The 20,812-nt window shown below is 47.7% G+C and overlaps 1 protein-coding gene across 4 annotated transcripts in view; it reads left to right on the top strand.

Moving 5' to 3' along the window:
• Phc2 (polyhomeotic homolog 2) overlaps positions 1 to 18,637 on the top strand; it is a 96,415-nt gene extending 77,778 nt beyond the window's left edge. For all 4 annotated transcript variants that reach the window (XM_042677751.1, XM_042677758.1, XM_042677743.1 and 1 more), the window contains 6 exons: positions 9,638 to 9,840; positions 11,328 to 11,457; positions 12,130 to 12,244; positions 13,345 to 13,486; positions 14,379 to 14,655; positions 17,296 to 18,637. In XM_042677751.1, coding sequence (XP_042533685.1) covers positions 9,638 to 9,840; positions 11,328 to 11,457; positions 12,130 to 12,244; positions 13,345 to 13,486; positions 14,379 to 14,655; positions 17,296 to 17,450 — 1,022 coding nt within the window. In that variant the 3' untranslated portion in view covers positions 17,451 to 18,637. The remainder of the gene's footprint in view (positions 1 to 9,637; positions 9,841 to 11,327; positions 11,458 to 12,129; positions 12,245 to 13,344; positions 13,487 to 14,378; positions 14,656 to 17,295) is intronic.
• The last annotated feature ends 2,175 nt before the right edge of the window (positions 18,638 to 20,812 follow it).

The following is a 20,812-nucleotide window of genomic DNA, read 5'->3' as shown; positions in this document are numbered from 1 at the left end:
CAGGACAGCTGAGACTTGGTGCCTTTCTTCCATCTCAAACCCCCTTCCCCCATACACACACACACCATTTGCCTAATAAATATTGGTGATCCTATAGTTGGTAATAAAAAACAAATAGGTCATCTTGTTGGGGAACATGGATGCCTTTCCTTGGTATCAGCCTGCAAATAATTAGGGCATTTATAAATATTTCTGGATTTCTTTTTGTAAATGCAGAAATTCATCTTCCATGAATTTATCTTTAGCCTTGTAAATGGATTTCATTTTGCAAGCTAAATTGCCAGCTGATTCTTTCCTTGATACTAAGTAGTCTCCTTTTATTTGTCTCTGTTATCCCTTATCTCGTTTGGTGACACCAAAAGCTTTGCATAGAAAGGTAATCTGGTGATTATCTGCTCCTTTGGGTCAGTACCTGTGGCTGAGGTCCAGAAGCATTTCTGTTATGTTGCAGTCTTTGTTAAAGTCCTGACTCCTGATCTCAAGAATGCAAGGACAGGACACGCTGAGTAGACCAACACCTTAGGAAATGTAGGCAATGCCTCCATTTGGGCTCTGGCTATGAAAAGGCCAGCCTCAATAAGAATGATGTAAGGGCTGCTTCCACTGTGTTGTACTCCATGATCTTATGTAATCATTTCACTACATCCAATAAGGCACATACTACATAGGTAAAAGAGATTGAGGACCAGAGTAACTTTACTACCATGGCAAGCTAGGATTTAAGCCTTGGGTTTTTCTGATCCCAGAGCCTTAACACTGCTTCAAGTATTCAGGACCAGCATTGCACATAGATAAATTAATACTAACGGTAACCTTGCCAGACACATAGATCTTAGGGATAAAGAAACTGAAACTGAGCAAGTACTGAGTGATTGAAGCCCACAGGTCATCATGGATGGAGCCAGAACATGACCCATATCTGCCCTAGAGTTCATGTTCTTCCCACATTGCCATTCTTCCTTTCAGCTCCTGAGAATCTGGTATCTCTGAAGAGCTTCTCCCTGTTGCTGGTTGAAATTGGCATCTGCTCGTACAAAACTACTTGGGAGCCCTGGGCTTGGCATTAGATACTGGCATCCACTGCCAGTGCTTAAGCAGAACTCTTGTGCCTCTACCTTGAGATCCTGCATCCTGGTACACTGACCTGTTTAAAGTCACCCTCTGGTCCTGCAGGGCCGCTGCCACTGCCTTTGACCTCCATTCCATTTTGGGTACTTAGCCTGTGGGCTGGAAACATTAGAGCCTCTTGGAAAGCTCCACTGTTCCTGTTGTCCTCCACGAAGCGGCACAGGGGAAGGCAGCTGGCTGTTCACTCCATTGATTACTTCCCGCTACTCAGGGTGGCAGCTTGGAAGTCATTCAGCTGTTTATAATTCAGCTTATGTACACTTGAGCTGGGGATTGTGGGTGAGTCAGAAGGGCCCTCTCTTTGCCTATGTCCTGTGAAACAGCATGAAATCAGCTGTATGGTAATGGCTGCCAGCAAGAGAGGAGCCAGCCTCCTTAATAGGCACCTTAGCCAGAAGTACTCAGCCCTGATGCTTAAGACTCCAGAAGCATGCTTCTCCAGCCCTGCTAACTCAGACTCAACGTAGTCATTCTGCAGTGACAGTAAGAGCACCTAGCTCAATGGCCCTTTGGATCTGCCAAGAAGAAAGCTGGGTGTGGATCCACGGCCTTACCGCATGCCCGAAAAGCTTACCACTGTGCTGGGCAGAGTGCCTCCAAGGGTCTTCCTGTGACTGTCTTCTTCTTTCTCTCTGGAGAGGTTCTTAGAGCAGCTGTAGCTGTTGGTAGTGCTGAGAAAGGTACTCGGAGTCTAGTTGTGGTCCCTGTGTGATGGCTACAGCCTGTGTCGCCCAGGCAGAGAGGTCTTGCAAGCCTAATAGCTCTGTCCTTAGAATTGAAAAGGTTATAAACGTTTGGTATTGGTTCTTGGCTTCCTTCTGGTCCTCACAGGACCGAAAAGAAGGGCATATGTAGCCCTATTGAAGGCACATGTGCTATTTCTTTTTAGATGTCTTGAAATACTGAATCTAGGTTGTAGGTTCTGATTAACTATTCTCATGAATGCTTTTCTTGATAGTTCAGGAATCCTATTAGGAAATCAGTCTTCCAAGTTATAGTCTTTCCTAACCTGAATGCTCTAGACTACATATGGCTTCACCATGTCCCAGAATGCAGTTTAAGTCAGTCTTCTAAGTTATAGCCTCTCCTAACCTGAATGCTCCAGCTCCAGACTACACATGGCTTCACCATGTCCCAGAATGTAGTTTCCCTTTTCTGCCAGCTTTGCCTCGTGGAGTTCCATGACCACTCAAAGCACAGCCCACACCTACTGCTCCACTTGGGCAGGGAAATATAAAGCCTGACTGCCTTTGTGACCTTTGAATCACTCAACCCTGAACCCAAATTGCCTCCTCCCTAGAAATGAAGAGTTTAGATTTGGGCCTTTCTGGCTGTAATCCCAGGTGATCTGGTGCCCTGTCATCCAAAAATGCCTGCCCCCGGAGGATTGGTTCACTACTGGGTGTAAAGGACTACATGCTACACTTGCATTTTTAAAAAAGGTTGTTATCCAGCTGAATCTCTGTAATTGATGGACTCTGAGGTCTGTTATGGGGTTCCATCCTCCCCCCTCTTCCCATGCACTTTCCTGCCTTCTCTGGGGAGTGGGAGGAGTATCGATAAATTGGTGCTTTTGAAATATAAAGGGCTTCCCTCTCTTTCAGATATGACTAAAGGGTTTGCAAAAGGCAATGCCTAGATACTTCCCTTCAGCTCACTGTACTCTGGGGCAGCCAGCTGCTAGGACCAGGTATACTTTAAATTGGCTATCATCTCCTGGATGTGGTTCATGGGCATCACTTAGCAGCTCCACGCAGGATCTCTAGAACAGGTTCTTTAGGTGCCCTGCTGTCCCTGCTGTGGCCACCTTGTCACTCACTGGGCCTATAAGCTGAGGCACAGCCAACCACAGCACCAGGAGCCTGGAGCAGTTCCTCTTTTATAGGTGATTATGTTGAACAGAAAAAAAATAATCCATGCTATCACCTTGTTCCTTAATTTTTTTGAACTAGTTTTGTCTTGTAGCCAAGCAAGAGTAGTTAGATATCTTTTAAATGAAAACACTCCCTTCTCACATATATAGAAGGTTGGCCATTGACCTAGGGTGGAAGTAGAAGTGTATGGCTGTTACTTGTGTCATTTGTTTCCTCCACAAGTACAATACTGCAAATACAGTACCTAGCCACAGTCCCCAATAACAGATGGTGTATGTCTGAGCTTGTAAAGAACATCAGAACTGGTTCCATAGTGTTCAGCTATTACATAGCTGGACCAGCTTGAGCGATGTTTTCTGCTGGCTGGAATCTCAGCCTCTCTGGAGGCCTATCAAGAGTCCTGAGGGCAGGCTATTTTTCTAGGCATCTCCCTGCTTCTGCCTATAGAGTCCATCCTGCCTTGCCAAGTTCCAATATCTGGCCTAAATACTCCTGATACTGAGGAAACCTTTATTGTGACAGGAAGAAGTGGGCCAAAGAATAGCTATTATTTATAGTTAGGTCCCCAGAATTGCCACTCATCTAGAAAGACAAGCCTCTTTCAAGTCATCCATTGTAGCTTCAGAAAGCAACTCTCAAATCTGTCTGCCAAGTTGTTTCTTTTGATGCTTGAGAAACCTGAACTCTTAATGTTAATGTTGAAGATTTATAACTGTGGATTCTTTGTATTCTGATTTAATCCAGATGAAGTATCTGTCATATCTTGGACACTGGGTCAGCCCCTAAGGCATAAAGGTGACTGAGTATATTACAGTCCTCTGCTCTGCTTAGCAGAGGTAGCCAACCCCAAGGCAGACAATTGCAGATGGGAGCATAGAGAGGACACTGTGTGGTACTTACTTTATCCTGGAGGCTGTGTCTGCCAGAACCCATGAGTAAAGGCCAGAATTGGGGAGCAATCTAAAGTTTGAACATGTGTTTTGTGAACACTCCCCAGCAGAAACCGTTTTGTTCTGACCCAAATACTTGGCCCTTTGTGGTCAACTTCAATTAAAGGCAAGTTAATGCTCCTGAATGGAGCATGGCTTACCTTCCTCTTTAGCCCTTCCAGCTAAGCATGTTCTTCCCCCACTGTTCAGGTACCCAACTGTGTGAGACATTTGAGACCTGTGGGAATCACGGCCCCCCCCCCCGCCCCCCTCCCCCGCCCCGCGGCCCCATTCTCCCCCCCCCCCTTGCCCCCCCCCTCTAAATCTGGGGAGAATGGTCTGGAGAATTAAGTAAGGAATGGAATTCCAAACATAGAGTATTTCTTTGTCTTCTTTCCTCTGGCCTCAGGGCCTGCAGGGCAGGTTTCTGCAAGTTTCACTGTTTAAGCTGCTTTCCCCCAAGCTGGCAGAAAAGCAGTCTGGGAGAATGGGAGAGCAGATAAAATTAATCTCAATGTGCTGAACTTGGCAGGGGGTGAGACTGTTTGGTTATTCCAGAAATAGCCAAACTCCTTTGTTAATAAAGCAGATGATGAGCTCTTGGCCTTCAAGATAACTGCAAGGCAAAACAGCAACCAGCCTTCATTATTCACAAAACACTCTCCCTCCTGCCCCTTGGATTCCTTCTGTAATCTGCCCCAGGATTATTATGGAGTGAAGCTTCTAATGTTAGGAGGAAAAGTTTTATTAGTTTGTCCTCTGTCTTAAATTCTTTTCTTTTTAAAACTCATTCCAAAAAGTCTTTGCTTCACAGAGGTGAACATTGGATTTGTAGCCTTAGTGCTGGTATCTACTTTTTTTTTTAACATGTTTTTGGTTGTAGGGCTTAACTCTGGGCCTGGTTACTGTCCCTCGGCTCAAAGCCAGCACTTTACCACTTGAGCCACAGCGCCACTTCTGGTTTTCTGGTTTTAATTGGAGATAAGAATCTCATGGAAGCCGGGCGCTGGTGGCTCACGCCTGTAATCCTAGCTACTCAGGAGGCTGAGATGTGAGGATCGAGGTTCAAAGCCATCCCGGGCAGGAGAGACCGTGAGACTCCTATCTCCAATAAACCACCACAAAACCGGAAGTGGCGCTGTAGCTCAAGTGGTAGAGGGGGCTCGCCTATGAGCTGAGGGACAGCGCCCAGGCCCAGAGTTCAAGCCCCACGACCGACCAAAAAAAAAAAAAAAAGAATCTCATGGACTTTCCTGCTCAGGCTGGCTTTGAACCTTTATCCTCAGATCTCAGCCTCCTGATTAGCTAGGATTACAAGCATGGGCCACTGGTGCCTGGCGATATTGAAAGACTCCAATCTCAACACATAGGCCCCTTGTCTTACAGGGTGCATTAAGAGGCACAGATCTGGGCTGGGAAGGTGGCTCAGTGGTAGAGCGCTTGCCTTGCATGCCTGAGGCCCTGGGTTCGATTCCTCAGCACCACATAGGCAAAAAGAAAAAAGCCGGAAGTGGCGCTTTGGCTCAAGTGGTAGAGTGCTAGCCTTGAGCTGAGGGACAGCGCCCAGGCCCAGAGTTCAGGGCCCATGACCGGACCCAAAAAAAAAAAAAGAGGCACAGATCTGAGAGGTGGGGAGAAGCATGAGGTATGAGAGGCCTAAAGGGGACAAGATCATCAGAAACTGCTTGATAAGTGCCAGTGAAAGGCAAGGTGATCCTAGAATTCGGAGGAGGATGTATTAATTCCATTTTAGTTCTGTTAATACTGGAGGCATTATACACCAAACTAGGAGAGTTACTCATTTTCCTCTACCTGTGTGATTCTTTAACAAAACTACTGGGGATTGGCATATGCCTGTTACCCAGGTACTAGAGAGGTTTTAGTCAGTAAGAGTGAGACGAGGCAATTTAGCAACAACTTTCCTCAAAATTATAAATAATAATAAAACAAAATGAGCCAGGTGCTGGTGACTCATCTCCAATCCTGATTACTCAGAAAGCAACCAAGTGCTGAGCCTGATTCCCAGCTAGCCACCAAAAAGCTGGAAGTGGAGCTATGGCTCATGTGGTAGGAGTGCCATCTTTGAGGGAAAAAAATATAGTAAAAAACAGACCTAGGGACTGGAAATGTGGCTTAGTGCTGGGCTTGCCTAGCATGCATGAAGCCCTGGGTTTGATTCCTCAGTACCACATAAGCAGAAAAGCTGGAAGTAGTGCTATGGCTCAAGTGGTAGAGTGCTATCCTTGAACACAAAGAGGGTCACGGACAGAGTCTAGGCCCTGAGTTCAAGCCCAGGACTGGCAAAGAGAAAAAGATCTAGGATGACAGTGAACTTGCACAGTTCTCAGTAAGTAGTTGAGTCATGAGTGGCCCCATTTCTGACTCCAGGAGCATTTCTTGAACATTTCTTAGGAGGGTTAGCACTGCCTGCACTGCTGCTCATAGCAACACAGTAACGTAGGCATTAATATCCTCATTTTACAGCCCGTGAGATAGATAAGCTTGGAAAGAGACCAGGACATGCCATAATTCTCTCTGTGATAGCAATCTCTAATCCAGGTTTTGGCCCTAGTCTCTCTGATCTTAAGACAGAATGAATGGGATGAAATTAACAGAGACAGACTGGGGCTTATAAGGAATGATTGTACTATACAAGGTAACAACAAAGTACTTCATTCCCACATCACTAGAGACATTCAAGCAAATGCTAGAAAATCATTCAAGAATGTTCAGTGGTAAGAGTGAAGTGAACTATTAGAAAAAGGCAGAGGAAAACATATAAATGAAGGCTTTTACATATTTATAAACAGAAAAACTTTTTTAGAAAAACTAATTGACACTTAACCCTTCTGGCTACTCATATATTAGAAAGAATTTTCTCAGTCTTTGCTATTCAGACAGATTTAGTCCAAAAGAGGGATTTCTGGGGGGGGATGGGAGGGTCAGTCATGGGGCTCAAACTTAGGGCCTAGGAACTAGCTCTAGGCTAGTGCTCTAGCCCTTTGAGTCACAGCACCACTTCCGGTTTTCTGGTGGTTAACTGGAGATGAGTCTCATGGACTTTCCTGCCCTGGCTGGCTTTGAACCACGATCCTCAGATCTCAGCCTAGGATTACAGGTGTGAGCCACAGGCACCCAGTGAATACTTATTTGTATGTTATACAGAAAATCCAAAGCTATTTGTTTTTTTTCAAATAAATATACAGATGTTTAAGTAAGAATTTCTAACTTGCTGATGTGCCTTTATGTCAAAATATTTTTACAAATCATCTTTATTCACACCTGCAGAGTTATGTCTGCTCAGCTCTGAAGTTGATATGTGGTTGAATTCAGAAGGTATGAATGTTCCAGACTCTTGGGTTGCCAATGCTTTCTCATTTAAAAAGTAGGCCAAAGCAGGCACTTGTAATCCTAACCACTTAGAAGGCTAAGATCTGAGGATTGCAGTTCAGAGCAGCCCAGGCAGGAAAATCTGTTAGACTCTTATCTCCAATTAACTACCAAAACACCAGAAATAGTGCTGTGGCTCAAAATGGTAGAGCACCAGCCTTGAGCACAAAAGCTCAGGGATAGTGCCCAAGCCCTGAGTTAAAGCCCCTGGACTAGCATACTCAAAACAAAGATTAGTCTGGGTTTTTATCCCCAGGATTAGTAGTTTAAAAATGAATTGGACAGAACAAAGGCAGGCCACGTGACCCACTTATTATCCTGCTGATAATTAGGCACTGTGAATTCTTGAGTGGTGGTTTTTGTCAGGTTTCTTGTTTATTATTTTGTGTGTGGTTCTGGGGGTTTACTCAGGGCCTTGTGCTTGCTAGGCTGAATCAACTCTGAATCAGCTGCCCCTCCCACCCTGTTTTACACAGGTTATTTTTAAGATAGGGTCTTGCATTCCATATGGACACTTTTTTTGTTGACCAGTTTATCCTGGCACCATGATCCTCCAGTCTTAGCCTCCCATGTAGCTTGGTATGACAGACACACTTCTGTGCCCTGATATGGGTAAAGAAGTGGCCTTTTTTTTTTGGGGGGGGGGTCTAGTCGTGGGCCTGAACTCTGGGCCTGGGCGCTGTCCCTCAGCTCTTCAGCTCAAGGCTAGCACTCTACCACTTGAGGCACAGCGCCACTTCCGGCTTTTTTCTTTTTGCTTATGTGGTGCTGAGGAATCAAACCCAGGACCTCAAGCATGCAAGGCAAGCGCTCTACCACTGAGCCACCTTCCCAGCCCAAGAACTGGCCTCTTAAGTTGTTCTGCCAGGACTGGCCTCAAACTGCAATCCTTCCATTCTCAGCCTTCCAAGTAGCTAGAATTATAGGCGTGAGTCACCAGTGTCCAGCCCTTTGGTATTTTGGATTCCTAACCATGAAGTAAGAACATCTTCATAAAAAATTTTGTTGAAACATTACTTAAATAACAAATACACTGAAATCATTTTTACACTGTCATACACCACCACTGGGTTATGTTTAATATTAATAGGCTGGTTGCAATAAAGAAATGGCTTTTTCTTTTTACTTTTTTTGGGGGGAGGGGGGCTAGTCCTGGGACTTGGACTCAGGGCCTTAGCACTGTCCCTAATGCTTCTTTTTGCTCAAGGCTAGTACTCTACCACTTGAGCCACAGCACCACTTGTGGCTTTTTCTGTTTATGTGGTGCTGAGGAATTGAACCCAGGGATTTGTGTATGCTAGGCAAGTACTTTACCACTAAGCCACATTCTCAGCCCAACTTTCTCTTTTTAAAGAACTCCAAGCTTGAAGTAACTTCACTCTCTGGGTGCTTGGTGGTGGTAATAAACAGCCCTGGAAGGCAAGTGGGGAGAGTTAACGAAAGTGAGGCAAGGAGACCTTGTACCTCTAAGGCAATGAGGCACCTCCTGTGAGGTGCTTTTGGGTGGGAAGGAGAAATGGCCCCTTGTCATACTTGGAGCACTGCTGCATCTTGGATAGGAAAGAAGCAGGCCTAAGGAGAATTATTTAGGAATTTTGTCCACAGAGAGATGGAGGGTCTGCTGAGGGTTGGCTTTGGTATGAAACCTGGGCACTGAGCAAGAGGTTTGATGGAAGGTACAGGGCCAGTAAAGACAGCACAGATAGTCACAGCACTGCCTAGCAACTTCCATGGAAGAGGAGAATGAATGTGTATTTCAGTGTTGTGACCTCAAATGACCATCTGTATAATCCAGATCATATGGTGTTCCCTGGCATTTTGACCCCTAATTTCCCTTGGTATCTAATTTATGGGGTCAGTGCTTTGACATTTCAATGTGCTCTTAAAATCCAGCCCTCCAAGGAAAATTGTACAAGTTCACTTAACTCCACAGTCCCATTATACCTTAGGCTCTGTATATAGTTGGGCTTCTCATCCTGATTTTATATGTCACCTTCATACTATTTTGCAACCAAAGTGCATGTTGTATCATTTGCCCAAATCAATATTGCTCAAGGTCTTGCCTCCTCTAAGCCAAGGTTCTTGTCTCTAGCTTGTTCATAGCACATGGAGGAAATTTAGAAACATTGTTAGCTGATTAGCACTATCATTCCACAACTGATTGCACTCACATGTGGTGCCTGTCCACTGGAACTGTACCTTTGAAGGAGGTCATCAAGAGAGGGACTGCTTGTGGTATGGTGTTCTTGCTGTTCTCTCCAGGCCTCACCTCTGTTCTGATCTCCACTGCTTTGTTTCCTACTCTCCCCTGTGCAGAGACAGGGCAGGGCATTGTTCATGCACTGACCGACCTCAGCAGCCCCGGCATGACCTCAGGGAACGGAAACTCTGCCTCCAGCATCACCGGCACTGCCCCCCAGAATGGTGAGAATAAACCACCACAGGCCATTGTGAAACCCCAAATCCTGACGCATGTTATCGAAGGGTTTGTGATCCAGGAGGGGGCGGAGCCTTTCCCGGTACGGACTACTTCTTTTCCCCTCTCTTTTTTTTTAAAAGTATATTTTGGATGTATATTAGAATATTTTTACATATCCATGTAAATTTTCTGAAAATGTGAAGTTTGCTCTTTTCTTTGCTAATCCTCCAAAGAGTGTTGGAACCTTTTCTTTCTAGGATTAAGGGTATCCAAAGTCCTCAGTGACCAGGAATAATTGGCAAGACCCATTAGGTAGAGGGGAGTTACTTCACTTTGGGGTATTTAGTGAGAGACTGTAGATCTTGGAAATAATAGACCTCATCAGTTTTGGTGTCAAAACCTTGAATGGCAAAATGGTGGCCAGTTAGAGCAAAAGGAACCTGCTTAGCACAGGGTTCTCAAGATGTTATCAGAAACAAAGATAGGGGAGCCTGTTCCTTGGGCACAGCCTTGAAAGGAGGATGAATAAGATCGAAGGGCATTCAGAAAGCATAGTCAGAGGTCTCCAGTGCAATAGAACCAAAAGAAGCCAAGATGATTTTATTAGAGCACCCAGAGCTGGTTCTATGCAGTATGTTGCTAGGGCAGGCGGTTTGTTCTGTAGGTATGCAGAGCCTAGAGCCAGTACACACTAGCCTCATACAAGAATTATCTAACTGTTAGAGACGCCATCTTCCTGGATGCCATCTGCTTTTGCTCATTCTTTGGATCCATAGGTGGTTTGCGTAGACAGCAGAGAACTGGACTGACTTAAAATGGTTGAACTGCCTTCTCAAATGCCAAAAGACCAAATGGGTCCTTGTCCTCTTCTTGACCAAGGCCAGTGATAAAGAAATCCACAGAAACACCTTAGCTGTAAGAAACTAGGTCCTCCCTGGCCTGAAGAAACAATGGGAACTAGCTGGTGTCTTAGGCAGATGTGACTGAACGCCACACTGGCATCTCCCTAGAGTTAGATACGCCTTGTGAGCTGGCCCTAGGCCACCCAAAGGGGAGGACCAAAGAAGTGAACAAGCCAGCCTGAGGTCTGGCAGCCATGGGGTATAGCTCTTTCTTGTGCTCCCTGTGGCTGCATGTACCTCTGACTTCAGTAGGGCAGTGGTAAAGTGGAGAATAAGAATTCAGAAAAGGGGTGCTGAGTCTCTTTCATAAATACACTCAAATGTACAGACTTAGCCCTGCTCCTACCTAGTGAGCTCTGGGCCTGTTACTTGATCTGATACTGTAAGAAACCTCATCTCTGTCCTGGAAGAATAGATACTCTCCTGACCATCCTGGCCATCCACTGGTTCTGGACCAAAGCCATTCCTGTACTTTGGTGCCTACTGTTTCTTGCCTATGAGCTAGACAATAGGATCAGGCCTTGAGGGGGGGAACTGTGGCTGATGACATGGGGGGAGGGGATGGTGCTTCAGGAGGGATCTGGCATCTGCCTGGCTGCTTTTTAACCTGTAATTGTGATGAGGCTGCACAGCAAGGATGTGTTCTAGCTTAACCCTCCTGGCTTCCATGTCACCTGTCCTCTAGGTGGGACGCTCGTCCCTGCTGGTGGGGAATCTCAAGAAGAAGTATGCCCAGGGGTTCTTGGCTGAGAAGCTTCCGCAGCAGGACCATACCACCACCACTGACTCTGAGATGGAGGAGCCCTACCTGCAAGGTAGGTACCTGAGCCAGGGATCTCAGGCCTTTTGAGTTGACAGGAAGGGAAGGCCTATACTCCCCCTTTCTCACTGTCCATGGAGGACTCTGAGCAAGGATTCCTGTCCACCGAGCATTGCCACAGTCCATTTATCCCTAGAGAATAGGGAACCGTTTATCCCCTGCTTCTCCAGCCCTGCTCCAGCCCAACACTATCTTAAGAATTGTACTTCCTATGACACACATTGGCAAGTCCCAGGAGCAGATGTGAGGACAGCAGCAGGCAGGCTTGCCCTCCTCAGAAGCCTGCACTTGGAATGGGTGGCCCTGAAGTGTAGCAGTGGCCAAGCATGGACTATACTTGGCACACGTGAGCTGCTGCTTCACTCATGCTCATGAAGGAGGGTGCTTACTCTGCACACCTGTATGGTGCCTTAGGCTCACAGCACTCGGAAGAAGAGCTGTCTAGTTTACCATGTGTCCTTGCAAACTTTCCAACCAGGAATCACAGCCCTTCTAAAGCAAGTGGTGAAAGCACTTTAGTATGTGTCAGACAGACTAGACCTACTGTGTGTCACACCCATGGGAACATGAGGGAGAGTCAGGCGGAGTACAGAGGCCTGTGTTGGAGCTGTCACAGTCCTTCAGGAATTCCTCCCCCTCCACACTTACCATTTCTACTACTTTTCAGAATCCAAAGAGGAGGGTACTCCCCTCAAACTCAAGTGTGAGCTCTGTGGCCGGGTGGACTTTGCCTATAAGTTCAAGCGCTCCAAGCGCTTCTGTTCCATGGCTTGTGCAAAGAGGTGAGTGGCCTCAGCCCTGCTGCCATGTGCAGCACTTCATTTCTCCTCAGCATTTCACCTTGGAATCTTGCTTTTACACCTGTCCTCCCCCCAATAACTGTCCACCTTGGAGGCCATAAATGCAGCTCATCCAGGTGCCTATTTCCTTGACCCGCCTGGTGTAGCGTTCCATCCCTAACATACCAAGCCTAAGAAACCATATACCTGGAGGGAGTGGTGATATCAGAGAGGAGCAGCCTGGAGGAAGGAAGCAGCCCTTTAGCTGGGTGGCCTCCTGGGTCCTAGTGGTACCTGTTCTTCACCTGCTACCTCCTTAGGGAAAGCACTGCATCAGAGACTTTTGCCCAGAACGCTGACACTAGGTACAGTGTCCCTGTGATAACCTATCTTTAGGGACTGATGGGCATAATAAAAACCACTATGGTTTATTGAGAACGTGCTGCATGTCTGGTATTATGCTAGTCAGTTGGTATCTATGGCCTCATCTACAAAATAACTGTAGGGCAGCTGTCTCAATTGTATTTTTACTGTTGTCTGCTTTGTAGAGGTTGGAAAATTAAGACACAGTTATTCTGAATGTCATACAGCTAGTGAGTTACAGATTTTGGAATTTAGACTTTTCTGAACCTAAAGCCCTATGTAATCTCTGTGTCAAAGTAGAAGTGGCTGAGCTTAAAGTTCAAAGCCCCAAAGGTAATGTCTGTGTCTCAGGCAGTGGTACCCTGCCTGCTGTGCTGGAGTTCTTGTCCTCAGCCCTCAGCCCCTGAGGCTATGCTAGAGGTAGTCGGGGCCCTTTACACAAGCTTCACCTGGCTTGTCCTGCTGGACAGTGGACAGACATTTCCTGGCACAGGTAGTTATAGTAGAGTGTGTCTAACATGCTACAAGTGGTTGTGTAATACATCAGTGACAGTTCCTCGTGTCACTGTGACACCGTCCTTACATGGTGGCCCAGAGTCTCCAACTAGCAGTACATGATGGAGTCAGGATTCAAACCAATGAATAGTCTCAATTTTGCCTAACAGCTTGGCTGTTCTTATTCTGACTAGCACCCAGGAGCCCTGAGGTAGCTCTGACTTCCTGCTTCCTTGTTCTGACAGGTACAATGTGGGATGCACCAAACGAGTGGGACTTTTCCACTCAGACCGGAGCAAGCTGCAGAAGTCAGGAGCCACAACCCATAACCGCCGTCGGGCTAGCAAGGCCAGTCTGCCACCACTTACCAAGGATACCAAGAAGCAGGTGAGAGGTCCACTTCCCACAGATGCCTACCATCCTCCTTTCTGACCTGACCCTGACACCCTGTTCCCTTCCCACAGCTCATTACTGCACGCTTCACACTGTCTTCCATCCCACATTGGGTCTCATAGGTGAAGCCTTCCTGTGCCTCTTAGTAGATCCCTTACAAAGTACCTTGCCCAGAACCATCCCCATCATGCAGTTGAGCTCTACCCTTGACTTCTGGGCCCAGGAGATTGGACCTCCCCTGCAGGCCCTCTGAAAACAAGCTGTTTAGGTCACCCCATCACACATGGAGGGCTGGGTGAGATGACAGCTTCCACATTTTGCCACATGGACACTGGAGCACTGAATTTTTGGAACTTCCCACCAGCAATCTGGGCATTTGTCCATTCAGTAGTTTTCAGTCCCAGTTCCATGCTGGGAACTCTAGTGTGGCTAAAGCTCCAAGGACACAGTCTTAAAGGAACTCATAGTCCTGTGTGACCTTTCTTAACCTTATGCTCAATTTTGCTTACGATGGTGGTTTTTGTCTTAAAGCATCTAATGAAAAGCCTTGGTCCAAAGTGAACATGCGTAAAAAGTTCCAGATGCTCCAGGTGTTCATGCTGTTCCAAGAAGTTCATAGACCCAGAGAGCCCAGATTTAAAAGGTCACATTTAAAAGAAAAGGTAGACATTGATATCACTTCAGGACAGTGCAAAGCATGGGGGCAGTACCGGGGATGATTCAGGTTCAGCGATGGAGCAGCAGAAAGGTACTGTTTGATGCAGGAATCCAGGATGCCATGGTGGACTCAGAAGAAAAGGAAGACTGTTTCACTGCCTTTGCCCCTCAGAGCTGCCAGTGGTGGCTTGTTCCCCTTCTGAGGAAAGCTGTTTCTTTCTGCTCCCAGTCAACAGGCACTGTACCCCTTTCAGTTACTACTGCCTTGCAGCTGACACACAGCCAGGAAGACTCCAGCCGTTGCTCAGATAACTCAAGCTATGAGGAACCATTGTCACCCATCTCAGCCAGTTCGTCCACCTCACGCCGCCGACAAGGGCAGCGGGATCTGGAGCTCCCTGACATGCACATGCGGGACCTGGTAGGCATGGGGCACCACTTCCTCCCGAGTGAGCCTACTAAGTGGAACGTGGAAGATGTCTATGAATTCATTCGTTCTCTGCCAGGTAAAGGCCTGTCTGGGTCAGCACAGAATGGGAGGGAAGGACTGATGGAAGTAGTTCAAGATAATAACTCAGTTTCTAGAACTAGGAGGCAGAAATTAAGTACACAAGGCTTCTGCCCCTGAGAGCTTATATTCTAGCCCAGAAAAAACCTGAGTAATATTCCATAGCTATAATGTAAAATAGATACTGACAGGGTAAATGATTTGTGCAAAATGCAGACCCTCTCTGGGGGCAAGAGGAGTGTCAGGTGGGAGCATAAGACATAAAAATTAAAAAAATTTTCAAGTCATACTGACCAAAGAGCTGCCCATGGGAGCAGCTGGAGCAGGGGCAGAAGTCACAGAATACCAGTGCAGCTGTGTAGCCCTTAGGACAGAGGTCAAGTACATCACACCTGGAAGGGCAGATCTTACAGCACTCCAAGATGTTCCCAAAGAGGACTTAAAAGACTCTTCTTTCTGCTACTCTCATCCATCCACTGCCCAAGTCAGGCATTGATGGCAGCCACAAGCCTGTAACTCAAGAGTGGAGGATGCTATAGAGGTTGGGAGCAGACTTCAAGCCACATAGAACTGGGTTTAAATCCCTGCGTTGAAACTTAACAAAGTATATGTGTTGTCTACATCATCCAGATTTGTCATAGTGTGGTTACTTTAGATAGATAAGGACTTTGGAAGGGGCAGTTATGCCTCAAGGTCTGTTTTTGAGCTGAATAGTATATGAGCCTTACCTGAAGACTCCTCGGAGCCCTTGGCTCAACCATCTTCTCTCTTTTTTTTCCCCAGGGCCTCACACTTGCTAGGCAGGTACACTACCACTTGAGCCATGGCCCCCAGTACGTCTTGGTTTTTTAGATTCTTCCCAGGATCAGCCTTAGACTACAACTGTCCTACCTATGCCTCCCTTATAGCTGAGAGCCCAGGCATGCCCCTACCACACCCAGATTGTTGGTTAAGATGAGGGTCTCACTTTTTGCCTGGGCTAGCCTCCAACCATGATCCTCCCAGGTAACTGGGATTACACTATGCTTAGCTGTCGTGAAGCCTTAATAAAACACCTAAGATCCACCCCTTCATTTTACATGTATACTGAGTTTTCTTGACTGTTTCATAATTTCAGCAGTGTTTGCCATCTGGAGAGACCAGGAGCTCCAGAACCAGCAAATACTGGCTCCCTGTGCTAAACAGCTTTGCCTTATTTTCCTCCTCCCTTTTTTACTATGAACAGCAATTCCATCACTATGCCTACCAAAAAATCTCTGTAGCTAGTGCTCTTCTGTTCATTAGGTGCATGTTATCACCAACGGTGTTGTCAAATTCTCTATGTCATAACAATATCAAATTGAATTTGTTTCTTCAGACCTCCGTTAGTAGTTTCCTCTCTCCCCTTAACCTCCCAGTAGTATACTCCATGGCCATCACACGTCTTCTCAGGGTCTCAAGACACCTTAGATATTCAGGCACTCCAGCTGCTACCCTGCCAGTTCCAAGGCCACAGCCATATAGTTAGAGGTTTTAATCTTCTCCAAAGTACCAAAATTGTGTTGGTCATCTGTCACTGTGATATAAATTACTCCAAAACATAGTGGCTTGAGGGGCTGGGATAGTGGGCTCAGTGGTATAGTGGTATAGTGCTTGCTTTGTTTGCATGAGGTCCTGGGTTCGATTCCTCAGCACCACATAAGCAGAAAAAGCCAGAAGTAGTGCTGTGGCTCAAGTGGTAGAGCGCTGGCCTTGAGCTGAAGAGCTCAGGGACAGCACCCAGGCCCAGAGTTCAGGCCCCATGACCGATGACCGATCCCCGCCCACTCCCCCCCCCCAAAAAAACATATATATATACATAGTGGCTTGAAAAATATTCACCTAGCAGTGCTGCAGGCTAGAAGTATGCAGAAGGCTCAGCTACGCAGCTCTGGCTGGGGCTCCTAGGTCTCGTAGGGTGTCAACCAGGACTGCAGTCTTCTGAAGGATTAGAGCTGCTTCCAAGCACTCACATGGCAATTGGGGCTGGTTTCTGGTAAAAGGCCACAGCTGCCCTCCACCAGGACCTCTCCTAAGAGCTGCTTGAGCTTTCTGACCTGGTGGTTTGCTTCCTTCGAAATAAGCTGCCTAAGCAGGATGCCAGTAGCTCACACCTGGAATCCTAGCTACTCAGGAGGCTAAGATCTGAGGATGTTGGTTCAAAGCCAATCCCAGAGCAGGAACATACATGAGACCCTTATCTCCAGTTAATCATCAAACAGCTAGGAGTGGAGCTGTGGATCAAGTGAGTGCTAGCTTAGAGTAAAAAAAAAGCCCAAGACCCTGAATTCAAGCCCCAAGACAGGCACAGGAAGAAAAAAAAAAAAAGGCAAGTTTTCCTGCCTTCCCTGATTGAGCATAGAAATCACCTGTGGTCACTTGAGGAGCTTCTAACTGGTGAGCTTTGTGCGGAGGTCTGGACAAAGGCATGCATAAGGAGGTAGGGATCCTGGCTCCCTCCACAGTCACTTAGCCTCTCAAGCTTCAAGATAAGAGAGTAATACTGTCCTCAAGATACAATTCTGAGTGTTAGACCAGAAATATTCCCCAAGTGGAGAGACTGCTGTGAGTGAATCCTTGGCTCTCACTAGTGCTGTCTTTGGTGTTCCTTCCTCCTCAGGCTGTCAGGAAATTGCTGAGGAATTCCGTGCCCAGGAGATTGATGGGCAAGCTCTGCTTCTGCTCAAGGAGGACCACCTGATGAGCGCCATGAACATCAAGCTGGGGCCTGCTCTGAAGATCTATGCCCGCATCAGCATGCTTAAGGACTCCTAGGGCTGGTGGGGCAGCAGGGTTCTGGCCCAGAACTCCTCCTCCCCACTAAGCAGAGCCAGACAGACATTCCTGAGGGGCCCGGAGGTGGGGCCAGCCAGAGGGAGGGGGCTCTCCCTAGGGGCATAGCTGGTGAGGTGGTCTGGGTGCCTCCTCAATGGCTCTCAGGGGCCTTTCTTTTCTGTGGGAGGGGTAGAGAGGTAGGTGGCACAGAAGATGGGGCTTTATGCTTGTAAATATTGATAGCACTGGCTTCCTCCAAAGTCCCAATACTCTAGCCCAGCTCTCTTCCCCTCCCTCCGTCCCCCGTTTTCCAGGGGGTTATGGTCAGGGCTTCCCAACCTGTGTTGGGTTACTTCCAAGGGCAGCCAGCAGGCCTGGAAAGGCCTCACAGCCCTTGCCTTCCTTCCTCCTGCTTTCTCCAGGCCTGGTTAGCCTTCCGTTGCCAGCTTCTCCCACTTCAGCCTGTCTCTGCAGCAGGGGGCTCCCCCACCCGCTGCCCCTCTGCAGGTGGAGAGAGAGAAGCTGGACCCAGTTTGGCCATGCCTGCCGGCACAGACGCCTTAACGCTGTGTGTATGTATGACTGTGTGACTGTATGGGACCTGGACTGGCAGACGTGAGCTGCCCTCTGGCACCTCCAGGTGTTTTGTAGCAAACAGCCACTTAGTGCTTTGTCCTGGACTCCTCTCAGCCTGAGGATGGGGAATAGAAACGAAGGGCAGCCTCGAAAAGGGCAAGATCAGAAAGGTGGAGATTGGATGGCCAGGAGGTCTCAGAAAGCCCTCCTCACATGGTGACACTTCCCAAGTGCCCTGCTGTCTCCAACAGCACTGAGAAGCTGTGGTGAACACCACAGTAATCTGGCTATCCACCCTGGCAGTCCCAAGATAGGGCCAGAGCTCTGAAGGGAGGGAACAGCTTGGAGGCACTGGGTGGGGAGGCACCCTTGAACCCCTGCTCCCACACTTCTTTGCTTGTAACAAACTTCCTACAGCAGGTACAGCTAACTGAGAGGCAGGGCAGAGGGCAAGGGCCTGCCTCTGACTTGCCCTGTCCTTACCACTCCTGGGGAAAGTCCAACTCTCCCCAGCTCATTCTATTCCTCACCCACGCCCCCAGGCAGGGTTGGAAATGAAGGACTTTTTTAAGCTTTTGTTTGTTTTTTAAAAATAAAATCTGTAAAACCTTGCTCTTTGGTGCCTTTCTCCTGTACACATGGCTGCTTCCGCGCAAATGGTTGTTTGCTCACAAGGAAGAGGGATGGGCCAGGGTGGAGGGGAGGGAGGGAGGCTGTCTTAACCATAGCCCAGCCCCTTGGTTCCTGAGCTAGCTGGTCCAGACCGAGATGCTCCTACCCTCCAGCAATGCTTTTGGACACAGCTGACATCCCGAAGAGCCCTTGAGACAGCTTGCACTTTGCAAATGTTTCCTATGATTAGGACAGAGAAGACAGCTAAGGCTTGCATGGAAGAGGATTATTCCAGACCCAGGCAGTATGAGCAAGGTCAGAATGCAGTGCGACAGTGCCAATGATTGTGTTAGCTGGCCTGGTCAGGGGAGGTATGAGCAGCCAGCAGTGGCGGGGCTGGCTGGCCCTGTCTTTGAGCCAGTCCGGTGCCGTGTTATGGGAGGTTGGAGTATACTCTTCACCTACATACCACAGGTGGAAGAGAGCTGCTACCCTGTATTTAACCCTGACCAGATTATTCCTTAAGGGTCCTGTTAAGAATGTGGGTTTTGAGGCCCAGCCCCCACCCTCCTGATTGATTCAACCTCTAAAGGAGGATTAGGCACTGTAGTTTTTAAGAATAGCCAGGACCAATGGCTCACTTCTATAATCCTAGCTACTCAGGAGGCTGAGATCTGAGGATGACAGTTCAAAGCCAAACCAGGCAGGAAAGTCCATGAGACTCCTATTTCCAATAAACTCAGAAAAAGGCAGAAGTGACTCAAGTGGGAGAGCAGTAGCCTTGAGCAAAAGAATTTCTTCTCAGTGATGGCACCAAGTCCAGAGTTCAAGTCCCGGGACTGACCAAAAAGAAAAAAAAATGTAGCCACCAACTGGAGGAGGAAAAATATGGTGGGACTAGAACCTGGTGGTGCAAAAGGCAGGGAATGCCAGGAAGTAGGACCCCCTCCCGCACCCCCAGAGGACCGAGCACAGTCCTGGAGCTCACACATGTGCACGGTAAGGAGGAAGGGAGGGAGTTGCCCACCTACCTCTTCCCTTTGGGCTCAGGAACACAGGCCCTTCCTGTACATGGGCACTTACTAGCCTGAGCATTCCAGACCTCTCATTTTTCCTTTCCTAGGAAAAATTAAAATCTGGCCCCACCTGAGTTTGCTTTTCCATGGTGAATCTGAGGTATGTGGTCAGATGGGTATTGCAGTTCTTCACTCAAGACAAGGCTCCAGCCTGATGTAGGTTTGACAGGTGTTCATTGGAATATGTTGTATACATACTCAAATTATAGGCATATGTATCTACAAAACACCTACACTTCATGTGTTTATCAAAAGCATGTGAGAATTATTCTGACTTTCGATTCTCTGTTCCTACTTTTATAGTCTTGGTCACCAGGCTCTTGGACCTCTAATGGGACACAACTTTTAAAAACACCACCAGGGGCTGGGAAGGTGGCTCAGTGGTAGAGCGCTTGCCTTGCATGCATGAGGCCCTGGGTTCGATTCCTCAGCACCACATAAGCAAAAAGAAAAAAGCCGGAAGTGGCGCTGTGGCTCAAGTGGTAGAGCGCTAGCCTTGAGCTGAAGAGCTGAGGGTCAGCGCTCAGGCCCAGAGTTCAGGCCCCACAACCGGACCCCCCCCCCCAAAAAAAAAAAAAAACACCAGTCCTGACCTTATCTGACACCCCCCTGGGTGATGGGTACATATACTCCACTTTACTGATCAGGTAAAGGGCACCAACAGAAGTGAATTGCCCAAGGTCATTGGGCCCAGTGCCATTGGCTTTAAAGGGAGCTGTCGTAAAACTATGCCTCCTGGGACCAGAGCAGCCTGCTGCGCCCCTGCCCACTCAGGAACTGGACACTGCAGGAGCTCCTGGATCATAGGGAAAGAAGTCAGTACAAATAGTTCAGTTCCTAACAACCTGGACTGGCCTTGTGAAATCCACCCTTTTCTAGGAGATCAGCCCCCTGTGGCTTTTTGTACAGAAAGCATCCAGGAGCTAATTTCTTCTGTTCAGCCACACCACTGAGTAGGTCCCTCCCAGGGTGAACCATCCCTGATTGTATCTGTGGGTGTGGTTCCTGCGGCTGAGGGTCTGGGAGGAGCCATTTGTCCCAGCAGCTGTTCCCAGGAGCAGGTCATTTCCTCCCTGGCTCTGAGTTGGGGAAGTTCAA

Source organism: Dipodomys spectabilis, unplaced genomic scaffold (genome assembly GCF_019054845.1).
Source record: "Dipodomys spectabilis isolate Male_0828 unplaced genomic scaffold, ASM1905484v1 ptg000002l, whole genome shotgun sequence".
Lineage (NCBI taxonomy): Eukaryota > Metazoa > Chordata > Mammalia > Rodentia > Heteromyidae > Dipodomys > Dipodomys spectabilis.
Note: the sequence above shows the minus strand (reverse complement) of the source record. Positions and strands in the feature narration are given on the sequence as shown.